Source organism: Semicossyphus pulcher, unplaced genomic scaffold (genome assembly GCF_022749685.1).
Source record: "Semicossyphus pulcher isolate SPU_LCO1_2020_fin unplaced genomic scaffold, fSemPul1.0.p SCAF_12, whole genome shotgun sequence".
Taxonomy (NCBI): Eukaryota; Metazoa; Chordata; class Actinopteri; order Labriformes; family Labridae; genus Semicossyphus; species Semicossyphus pulcher.
In genome coordinates this window covers 6,878,489-6,890,764 of record NW_027211626.1, presented here as the reverse complement: position 1 = coordinate 6,890,764, position 12,276 = coordinate 6,878,489, and the positions used below count along the sequence as shown (strand labels likewise).

The 12,276-nt window shown below is 43.1% G+C and overlaps 1 protein-coding gene across 4 annotated transcripts in view; it reads right to left on the bottom strand.

The window, feature by feature from the left end:
• Positions 1 to 6,611, bottom strand: part of slit1a (slit homolog 1a (Drosophila)) — a 110,217-nt gene extending 103,606 nt beyond the window's left edge. For 3 of the 4 annotated variants that reach the window (XM_069658166.1, XM_069658165.1, XM_069658167.1), the window contains exon 1: positions 5,692 to 6,324. In XM_069658166.1, the coding sequence (XP_069514267.1) occupies positions 5,692 to 5,900 (209 nt within the window). In that variant the 5' untranslated portion in view covers positions 5,901 to 6,324. Of the gene's footprint in view, positions 1 to 5,691; positions 6,325 to 6,587 lie in introns of those variants that run through there. The other variant, XM_069658164.1, reaches the window with a different exon arrangement.
• Between the last annotated feature and the right edge of the window lie 5,665 nt (positions 6,612 to 12,276).

Genomic DNA, 12,276 nt, shown 5'->3' with positions numbered 1-12,276 from the left:
AAAAATGCGGAAGATTAATGATTTTCGTGACGTGTTTTCATCACCCAGGTGCTCCCGGAGCTGACGCACGTAAAGCGGCTGCTTTTCTGGTCTCTGCAAGTGTTGCGAGTAAACAGTAATCTACTATGGCTGAACAAACAAAGAAAAGACGGATGACTACAGATACAACTTCAAAAAGAAGTGAAAATCCAAAGAAGAAACAAATTCGACGCTCAGATGAAGGCAAACAGTCTAAAAAGGAAAGCGACCGTCAGCGAGGAAAATCAAGAGCAACACTGTCTGGATAATTACCGTTTATCTCCATAGGTGTCGCCAAAGAGAACGAAACTGAGATCTTTGAGATTACAACTTTAAGAACGAATTCAGTGGGGTACATTAAAACACTCTGATGTTGTGCTGAACACAGCACTGATGCGATTAACGTGCAGACAGATGCAGATCACAAGACCCCCTTACATCTGGATTGCTGCCCATAATTTCCTCTCAAACTTGCATCACATCAAAAGCATCTCGACTGGCGTGAAATGTGGATTACAAAGGCATATCTACAACGTCAGGAGAGTGTTCATTTTCACACACACACACACACACACACACACACACACTTAAACATCACCCACCCCCTTCCCTTCTCATTGCCAGATTCGTACTGACTAGCCAGGAGGGTTAAAAGGAAAGATGGACTTCTGAGAGATGAAAGGTGATCTACGTGGATTCTCCAAATTCGATTTTCATGGTCTGCTGAGATACAGCCGCTCTTAGATAGGCGTACAAAGCAATCACGCACATGCACACGCATGCACATCCCACATGAACATGTCGAGCACATGTACAAAAAAGCACATGCATTAGTGTTGGAAGGCATTATTTGACACACACACATCCTATTGACCCCATCAATGGGATGTGAGTGTGTCTCTCAAGCACTTCCATATAGTAGCTGCACTCTTCAGGAGAGAAGGGGAGCGTGTCTGAGGTGAGTTCAGACGGACAGCAGCTGGCGTTAAGGATCAGCAGCGTCTCATAACTCTGCTTATAGAAGCAACATGCTCATGGTACATGTGTATAAAATCTAAAAAGGTTACTGAATATTAAGAGCAGTTGAAAAATAAAAACAGGAAGAACTACTTTGGACTACAACTTTACCACATACTTTGTGGCAGAGGACTCACCAGCAGAAGGGATTGTTCTGGTACAGTATCAGAAATGCATCGAATACCACCTTAAAGGGCCAGTACGCCTATTTTCAACCTCAGTCCAATCATGCTATTATGGGGAGCTAATGCCATTATGGTAGAATAAAAAAATTTAATTTCGCTCTGTGCCAAATCTCTCTCTGTGGACGCTATCCGCTTCTCCAATGGGCCCTGGAAAACCTTCGCCAGACTACATAAAATGCGTCATCTGGCGGAGGCCAGGGAGCTAAACTACGATTCCTCAATCTAGGACGCCCGCCTCCGATGTCATGTCTCGTTCAAAATCGTAAGGTTTGAAATGTAGACTGCAGACCCGAAGAGTTTTTAGACGATCCACAGGTATATTCTTGTTGTATGGCGGATTCTGTACCGCTCTGAGCCATTGCCTGCAGCGAAACGGTAATATTTCACTCCAGCGTCTCTTGCTGGGCCGTTCCTTTCAGTGGGAGGGGCGCAATGCACGCTAGGTGTTGTAGGAATGTAGAATGGGCAAAACCCACAAACTGTTTGGACAACTTTCTCCACAGCTATGGCGCCAATTTCAAATATTATCGCTTCTAGCGATTACAGAGAACACCAGCTTTGACTGATAGTGGCTTTTTCCAGGGGTGAATTGCTCCTTTAAATGCTGTATGGGGTATTAGCAAGCAGGCCAATCAATGCACCAATCCATTATTAGAATTTATTAACCCCCCAAAAATCAACTTGTTTCTTCTTATCCAAAACATTAGCCTGCCAATTAATTATATAAATTACGCAGACACAAGCAACTGCTGTTTTAGAGCGGCAAAGGAGAACTAGTTTCAGGTTATTTATCATGTGACAATAACAAGCAACAGCCGTGCAGTGCCAGCTGAGAGCTAAGCGAAATGTCATCAATGGTTTTCCACCAATAATATTTCTATTTTTAATCGCACAAGCATCAGAGGGTTTCTCAGGATCATCCAACACTCAAGTTTAGGTATCGAGGTATCAGAAGGAAGGAAACATCTCTATCAAGACGGCTCATACAATACTGAACTCCAAAGGCAGCTAACGATGGCTTCCACCTCAGTACTCAGTGCAAAAGAAAAGAGCACAGCTGTGTAGTGCAGGCAGTAAATTGAACTGACTGAGTCCCAGGCCTGTAATTTCACAATCCTCCACTGAGCATAAACATTCTCTGAATGATCTTCATTCCAGGCATTATCACTCCTCACGGGATTACCGGCAATGAGGACGGATATATTAGACTGTGAAAATGGACCTGTGTGTAATTCAGCCTGCCTCGGGGCTCGACCTATTTTGCCCTTTATAATAAATAACATAATCTTGTTTATACATTTATGAGCTCTGTGGCGGAGTAACACGTCTCTTCACTCCTCTGTGCTGTAATCCCTTCATTACCACCTCAGTTACTGTGCCAGCCTCGCCTTCAAGGATCTCCTCATCCTTTCTTAGACCCCAGCAGCTCCACTCTTCACCCCATTTCTTTGTCTTTTCACATCTCGCTCCATCCGCGTTTGTCAAAAAGCCAGAGTTGGCAGGTAGTGGCCAGGCTGTGTTCAGTCTTGTCAGGGTAAATTATGGATCAGGTGGCCGGTGAGCTGTCAGTTGTAGCAGCTATGTGTTGGTGCCAAAAGCACCGCAGGCATTCCCTGGCACATGCATGCACGCACACACACACACACACACACACACACACACACACACACACACACACACACACACACACACACACACACACACACACCTCCCAACCCGCAAATACATAAACATGGTTATGAGCGCGAGGGAGCCCCTCATCTTCAACCACCAAACCTCATGTGTTTTCATCTAACATTACTTATTCACCGCACGCATGCACACACACATATGGAGGCAAGTTTCTGAACAAACACAAGTCAACATCAGATTTATACAGGCATGCATGAAAGCCCAAACACACACACACACGCACACACACATATGGTGTGCAGCCTCCACCTTCCCTATTCTGGAGGCGCTCCAACATGCCCCCAGATCTTGGTACAGGGTATTTTCTGGCACTGAAAATACTTCATCAATACACTGGCTTTTTGTAATTAGATGAAGGCACACACACACTCACACACACGCGGCTCCTCCCCTTCTACAAATCAACTCATTCACAGATGAGACACAGGCTTAATCTCAGCAGCGCTGCTGTTAGAGAGATAAGCAGGCAGAGAAAGGGGCTGCAGGTTTGGTCAATACCTGTCCACCTCAAAGCTTAACGAACAACCTTTACTGTCTGTGTAAAGTCGCTTTAGTCTACCTTACAGGTGCTGATTTTCCCTCAGTTTAACCTGAAATCAATGTGATTGTAATGTGCTTTTTTGCCACGGCAGATGAAAACAGACAAGCCCTAAAGAGATGCAGAGGGAGGATGGATTCAGAGTGGGAGCAGCGGGGGAGGGAGCGGCCGGTGGCCCGTACGAGGCAGGGTGTCATTTTAATACGAGGAGCTCACAGTCTCATTACAGTTTTCAGTCTGAGGAGCGCAGGGGTCAGACCTGATCCAAACCCACACTGACAAGTGCAAATGGGATTCTGCTGTCTGTCTCAACACCCTCCATACATACACACACCCCACCCCACCCCACAAACACACACACCAACCCCCTCCTGCTCTAACACACACACTCTATCTCCCAAAAGCATCCCCATGTAGTGCAAAAACACACATTATTTTCACACAGACATCCTTAAACAAACAGCAGAGCAGACCGGCAAAGTGAGGCGCAACCTGTTTTACTTTGTTCTGCATCTGCTTTCCTTTAAACTACGCCTCCTCCTTCCATCGTCTTCTTAATCTAAAAGACGCAGAAAGTAACGCTTCTGTTAACATTTTATCCACAAAGCAAGGGCGACCAACTCTTTAAAAACTCACCTACCTCATTACTCATCTTCGACCCCGGTAGCGCTTGCACAATTTCATTCACATAAACACACAATTTGGAAATACAAACACATAAATCTAGCTATGCACATGGGACCCTCATGTGAGGCGAGGTGGGCTGTGTTGACTTGCACAATCACCTTGATGAATCACTCCATTTAACAGCCAGCAGAGGAGGAGTACAGTCTCTATTGTTAAGTAGTGGGTCTCTGTGGGGACTGGCTATCTTTTACATGACCTACACACAGAAAACGCACGCACCGCCGCACGCACACACACCTTCAAAAAAAAGAAGAAGCAGCGACCCAGGAATAAATTACACATGACCTTTATGCACATCATGTCGCTAGACGTGCTTTAAAACATCCAGCGATAAAGTCCCGTGCTGTACATGACCTATGAATGCACAAACAACTTTTAACACAGAAATGCTCTTGAGTGGAGGGGCAGGGTATATTTCCAGTGTGAATGGCCATTCATGTAAAAGGAAACCACAAAATGACCATGTTTCCCTTCAGCTTCAGTGTCGAAGCAGCATGTGCGCATAAGCAAACCCGGAAACATGCGGACCGCCGTGCAGGCACAAAAAAAAAAGAAGGTGTTCTTAGAAATTAAATATGAAAAGCATAAAATATGCAGCTAGCTCCCAATATGCCAACGCTGCCTCTGACACAGGCTTTCTTTCCTCCGTTCCCACCGCATGTTTTATTCAGGGTTGATATTCTAAAAGCTGAAATAGAACAATCTATTTCCCCTTGCACTCCTCACTTCTGATTTACTGATGAATATTTCAGAGGAATGTCAGAATAGACAGAGAAACTCCACTCTGCGAGCCGGCGTCTGCCCCACCTCTCCTCTCCGCCTTACATCCTCCCCTCTGTTTTACAAGACAGCTACGTGATGCTCGTGCAAGACTCACTTAAGTAGCAGATTTGCTTAATTTTCTACATGATTTAACAATTTGTGGAGTGAGCGTTCAGGGGCATGAGAGGGGGGGGGGGGGAGAGTTTGGCCCAGGAGTGGAGGAGAGTGAAAAAAAGGGGGACAAGGAGGGGAAAGAGATAAAGAGAGGCTTTTGGGTTTGAGTTGGAGAAACAGACAAGATAGCAAATGTTGTTTTGTCTCATAATAATTCAAGATTTAAACTTTTCGTTGAACTTTTTCATCTCAAAATGTATAAAATGGAGCAAAAATAAAACTCCATCTTTTTGCTTTTTAGATTTAAAAAATATTAAATACATGCATTAAGGTAAGTAAATCATGGACACATGTGAAAAGCACACATCTGCTCCTGCTCTTTCCAGTCCCTCATGCCTATTTATACCTGACTGGAATGCCAGTGAGTGACTGACTGACACATATACACACACGCGCACACACACTCAGCTTTACAGGCAGGGCTATTGTTCTCTTACAGGCTAAGCAAAGTCATGTGCACCACTACAATATCTTCCAGCTTTACTCCACATTACAAAAAGAGCACGGAAATGAAGGGGAACAGTGAGAACAGAGGGGCACCAGCAAGGAGTTTCTGTCTCACACACACACATTTACACACATGCACTCACAAGAGGTTAGAGTACAGATGGTACTCACAGTCGTTCAGTGTTGCGGGGGATATTCCTTGGCATGGTTTTGAGACCCAGTCCATGGCAGTCCACTGTGGTGCCGCTGCAGGTACACAGGGCAGGGCAGGCACTGGCGTTGCCCATGAGCAGAGCAGAGAGCATCACCACCCACATCCAGAGCGGCTGCCCGGCCAGCCTGCCCATGCCTGCCCCAAAACAGCCTCCTCTAACGGGCATGTTCACCTCCACTGCAGCCAGTTCCTCTTCAGTAAACCTCTACTTCTCTCTGCCCACCTTTGTCTCACTGCTTTTCTGCAAAGAACAAAAGTCCTCCTACACCTCGCAAGTCCTTTAGGATAATTATATATTAGTGGTGAATATAAATAGAAGGAGAAACTGTAACAAATGCTGTTATTTTCCTCTCAGCTGTGAAGAAAGCAAATCCTTTTTGTTCTTCTAGATTTCTTTTGATGTAGGTATGATATCCACCACAGTTTGCTGATGTTCAAAATTTAAAAAAGCTGCTTTGTTTCTCTTATTTTCTCCCTGCAAACTCTTCCTCCTCCTCCTCTTGTCTTTGTGGAGTTGCAGTGCTCTGGTCTGCACACGTCTGCGTCTCTGTCCTCCTCTCAGTCAGTCCCGCTCTGCTCTGCTCGCCTGAAGAGAGAGGGAACAGGGAAAGAGCAGAAAGGAGAGAAAAAAAAAAAAGCCAGTCTCTTTCTCGCTCTCTCTCTCTCTCACACACACACACACACACACACACACACACACACACACACACACGCACACACACACACACACACACACCAGTCATCCATCACAAGGATCTACAAATAGCAGAGCCCCCGACTCCACCCCTACCCCTCCTCTCCTCCCCCTCCTCACACAACCCCCCCACCCCCCCAGAACCCTGCCTGAACTCACTCTCATTCTGGAGATCCCTCTTTCATTCCCTTGATTCTATTCACAACACAAATCTACTCCAAGTACCTTTCTTTTTCTGTGTTTTTTTTTTTTTTACTCACTCCACTCCTTCTTTTCTTTCAGGTTTGCCTCCAGGCGGACCCCCAGAGAGAGACCTAACCTGCATGACACTGCATAACCCCTGCCCGAAGGGAGAGGCTGTGGGGAGACCGGGCTGTGTGAGTGTGTCTGTGCGCATGTAACGAAGGAGAATCCTTTGGGGGAAAGAGGAATCAACACCTCAGTCCTCGGAGGCAGAAAGCAGGAATAAATAACCCGTAAATGTGGACCTTCACATGTAGATCAAGTGTGGCCACACAGACAGAAGCTGCAGAGGGGAAAAAAGCACACACAAACACAAACACACATGATCTGGAGGGCAGACCACAGCTATAAAAAGTAAGTCAACACTATATTTTAAGATCAGCGCAGGCGTAGGAACACAGATTATATCCTAATATATACAAATGAAAAGACACACCGCTACACTCACAAGCTTACCTGCTCTGTTTTGTGGATTTATGGCACTAACTGGCAACACAATCCCTCTCTTAAAGCCAGCAGCATGCCTTCCCTGAAATGGACTCAAAGACATAAAGTGGACAGTGTTGAGAAGGGGAAAACTGAATGATAGGCAGCATCTGCAGGCCATTATTTGCTGTGCAGGAAATCTTAATAAATATTAGGTTGACATTGAGTTAAAGCAGTGGATGTATTAGAGTCCAGACGCTGTTGACAGTGTAATTGTAGCTTTCAGTTAACTTTTCCTAATGCATATTGATTTGCAGTTCGCGGAACAGTAAATTCTGGATTTGGGAAGGAAAGTTGAATCCGAAGTGCATTGTTCACAGTTATCCACAGGATAAAACAAAAGGTGACACTTTCAAAGTTGCGAGGGAAAAAGAGCAGTAACAAGCACTTTTTGTCGACTTTGCGTAATGATTGCATCCTAGATAACTGCATACTGATCACCCTCTCAACGAGGCGGTCTTGATAAGTGCTGAATCTGCTGCTTCGTGGCACAAAACAGATGATAAATACTCCGGCCACTTTGCTATCATGCATAAAGTTACATGTTTAAACGCCCCCCTGTGTGATGTAGTGCATTGTATTGAGTTGCAACTTGTTCGTTTGGCAGGGCGATGCTTCATTTCATGATTGGACAAAAAAAACTGCAAGCAAGGAAGTAATTGTTATTGATTAAGAGCTGTTTAGCAGATGATTCAGCAATAATCAAGACCTATTAGGTGCTCATGTAGGAACTAATTATTTAACACTGGCTCCAGGACTGACTTACAGAGTCATCTTTATATTGTTTTTTAGGAGCTACCTCTATTCCTACATTTGCAGTTATTTCCTCATTTGTTTTTTACTGTATTGCATGGTTAATACATATATTAACATTAAATTATTATTTTTAATAAGTATTAAAAATTTATAGTTTTATTCTTTACTTAAAGATTCACTATCAAAGATCTCAGTTTCGTTCTCTTTGGCGACTCTAATGGCGGAAGAACACTTCCCAATTTAACCAGACGTCCACGGTTGGCTCCGGTTGTAACTCTTGATTTTCCTCGCTGACGGTCGCTTTCCTTTTTAGACTGTTTGCTTCATCTGAGCGTCAAATTTGTTTCTTTTTCTTTGGATTTTCACTTATTTTTGAAGTTGTATCTGTAGTCATCCATCTTTTCTTTCGTCGTTCAGCCATAGTAGATTACTGTTTACTCGCAACACTTGCAGAGAGCGGAAAAGCAGCCGCTTAGCTCCGCCTACCCTCTCTGGCAGACCAACCACTGCTGGCTGATGGAAAACGCGTCACTTGTGCTGCTTGTGATTTTTTTTCTCAAATGTCGCACCAGACACCCAGTCCATAATACTGCAAATGCAAAGGCTTTCATCAGTGGGCCATAGGCTCAATCAACATTGTGTGACCTCATTCGGCGATAGATTGTGACTTAACAGACATTTATTTAAATTAAAATCTTCAAGATTATCACTTTAAAGTTAAGAACTAATAAAAAACCTCAGCTGTGGTTATCTAGGGCTGTGCTGGCCTCAGCTTTACTGCAGGGTCGATCCCTCCCAGCTTAAACCTCAGTACATCACATACACGTTAGATTTGTGAACTTTAACTAACAAAAGCACAAAGGAATCAGGCAGAAACAGAAACACAAGTTAGAAAGCATCTGTCTGCTTTGACCAGCGGAACATGTGCATATATATTCGTGCACATGCAGGTGTACACCGGCACATATGTACCTCGGGGGAGAGAAAAAAGCTCCATCTGTCCCAATAAAAGCGTCAGCGCAGTGTAGATCTTCCCTGTATGAATGGCTAATTAAAGAGGAGACAGTGGTGTTTAGTGGTAATGGGGGGTGGTGGTAACGTCCCCCAGCCCTCACAGAGTCGTGACAGGAATGCACACAAATACACAACAGGAATTATTCCGCTGCTCTAAAAGCTGTGGGAGGACATGGCAGCAATTTACAATTAGACAGGGAGAGGAGAGTTTGCAAAACATGAGACCCCACCAGCAATTCACTCTGATGAGGAACCCACTGCAATTAATGTTGAATAGCACCCACTTTAAAAAAAAAAAAATCACAGTATTCCTGCAGCCTGTGGAGCTTAATAAATATTTTCCTACTGCGTGTACCCAGAGGTCGAAATCAGAGAAGCAAACTTTCATCAAGAAGTAGCTGGCAGCTGGCCTTGGCTGAATTAGCTCCTGCATGCTTGAAGTGTGCTTGAAAGAAAGAGGGAAGAAAAAAACACAAGAACCCAAAATTAGCATCCAAAAAAATCCACAGCATGCTTCAAACCCGAGTTATTTGTATTCTCTCTCAGAAGATCTGCACCTCAGAGAAAAGGCTAACGCCGCTGCACATTGTTGAGATTTGTCTACAAAAGTATTTCAACCATGTGCGAACCTCTTCTTTTTTTTTCACTTTAAACACACATCTGTTAGTTAAAAGCGTCCGTAGCACGAGACAGAATTAGCTCCCTCTGAAAGGCATTTTTTAAAGCACAATCACATCCACTCATCCTATATGCTTGTGGGTTTGCGTGCACCTCGGATAATGTAAAGTTGATTACAGTACGTCTGACTCATTTTACAGTCATCATGCTCATTCTGCAGGAGGAATGCTAAATAAAACCCCTCCAGAGTTTCGGCTGTAAAACAATACTATTCCTATCGTGGACGCTGTCTGTTGTATATTTACCGGACATGAGAAAACGCAGGCTCATTCTCACAAATGTTTACAACATATACTTACAATACCAAACATGCATTGACATGGACACCATAATGACACACTGAGACATTCCTGCTATTGTGGAGAGCTGCCCTCGCTCCTACTATCCACCCACTCACCATCCAACTGCATGAAATATGTTCAATATGTGCACTTTGGTGGCCTTCTGGGTATATTTTGTTATAGATGTTAGTAATATTTAGCATAAATCAGATTAACTTATTATTTCAACAAGGGTTGTAACATGCTCCCCATTTGAATATAATTTGTCTTCCTGTTTTGTGTGGACCACTTTTGTGGTTGTAGGGAGTTGAGACTGTTACAGCTTCAGGAGGTCAAAGCAAAGGTAGAGAAAGATTTCTTGTCTGATGATGATATTGATATTTTCTACATGTCTGAGTAGGTTTTAATACACATTTCCCCCTGGGTTTATATATATATTAGTTTTGTCACACATCTTAAAGATGTTTTCTTATTTTGCAAAGTATTGAGCGTTCACAGGTACACTTATTCAGGGTATTTAACAGCACAGGACTACTTAAGAATCATATCTTTCTCACAATTACATATCTAATGCTGTTGTTCCCATTGACTGGGTTCAGGGTATGTTGTACCTTAGGTGTCGCAGCTGTGTAATGATTTGCAACCAAACAGCATCACCTTGTGGCTGCAAGTGAAACAGCATCCTACAGCTCCAATCTGACACATCACCGGTATCATTTCGGAAAAGAAGGAAAACAAGAGAAGAATTAAGCACCATCACATGAGCGCGAGTGATGTTGTACTCAATATCATCACGGCAGATAGTCACAGACTTTATACAACAGTGAAACAAGCAGCAAATAGTAGTAAACTGTAATAATCAACACCAAAATTGTTTTTGCTCCTCCAACTCAACTAGTTACACAATTTAACTGAAACTGGACTTTTGTTGCTAAGCAACCCAAACATTTTCCTGCACTCTGTGTTAACAGTTGACCACAGATCAGCTGTTTTTCATCATGTACATTTATCTGTTTGTTTTAATGTATCATCAGGCAGTGAAATAAGAGTCTGCTGTGTGATTCAGAGGTACCAGCTTGATTAATGTAGACATACACAGTCTGCTGTAACAGTATTCAGAACACCTGGCTGAGGCAGATACACAGAGTGAAAAGTCCCAGTGATGTTGTTCTCTAGAACAGCGCTCATGGAATGCCTCTTGTCCAATCAGATTAGTTGGTCGGACCTAATTGTTGTATAAGTGAGATAATGTATAGTGAGCAGGTTATTGTCGGGGTCCTGTCTAACCCTGAAGGGGTTCCTCCGCGATAACAACCGACTCACTATACATCATCCCTCTTATTACACGGCTTTTTACCTTTTACACAATATATTGATTTAAAAATGATTCTCTTTACGTTTTCCGTTTAAAAATGGCCGTTATACTCACAGTGGAAGCAAATGTTAACTCTGTAGCCTTTTTAAAATGAGCTAATCTAGCTAATAACACTCACATTAAAATGATAGTTTTGTAGATCTCTCTGTCCTAGCCTTCAGTTTTTGCATCGTTTAACCTTCATTGCTTTCTCTCCACTGTTTTCGTGTTTCTCTTGTTTCGGTGTATTGATTTGATTACAGTTAGTCCTCCGGATTGTGTGATTAGAACCGCATCCCTAGCAACGGTTTGTTATCAAGAAATAACAGACCTCGGAATGCCGTAATTAGAACCAAGTACTTAACACAGCCGTGTAATAATATGTGTACATCCAACTAACCGCGCATATTGTTACATTTTGAATAAAAACACAACTACATACCTCAGCTTGTCGTCTTTTAATTACAGTGTGTTGCATAGCTTCACAGTAGCACCAATATCATCAGTTTACACTGTCAATAAAATTGACCAACCATCACATCATAGTTACATCGTCACAGCTTGGCAGTGACCATTGAAGTGGAAACTGCTACTGACAGAGTAAGACAACAAGGAGGTTTTAAAAGTGGCAGTGGTTCAAACTCTCCCAGAATGCACCTGGATTACAACTTTAGTCGAAGGCGAACAACTCATCCAGCTTCATTTGCATTCAACAAACCTTTAAAAAAACACAATAAAAATCTAAAAATCATAAAAATTCTTGCACTAAATAGCTGCGTAACTATTGAGATACAAATACATATTAAAGCTTAAAAAGGCGTAAATGTTGCATAAGAATAAAATTGGCCTGAGAAAAACTACAATATACAGTTGCAAAAACAACATGTCGTTTCAAGTAGCGCAATTGGTAGAAGATTTGGGCTCAAGTGGAAACAAAAACACAAAATATGTATATAATATACACGAGCTTTGGCCTCAACCCTCTCTCCAACCTCAGCTCTTCTTTCTCTTTCAGTCTCTTATGTCACTGACACTT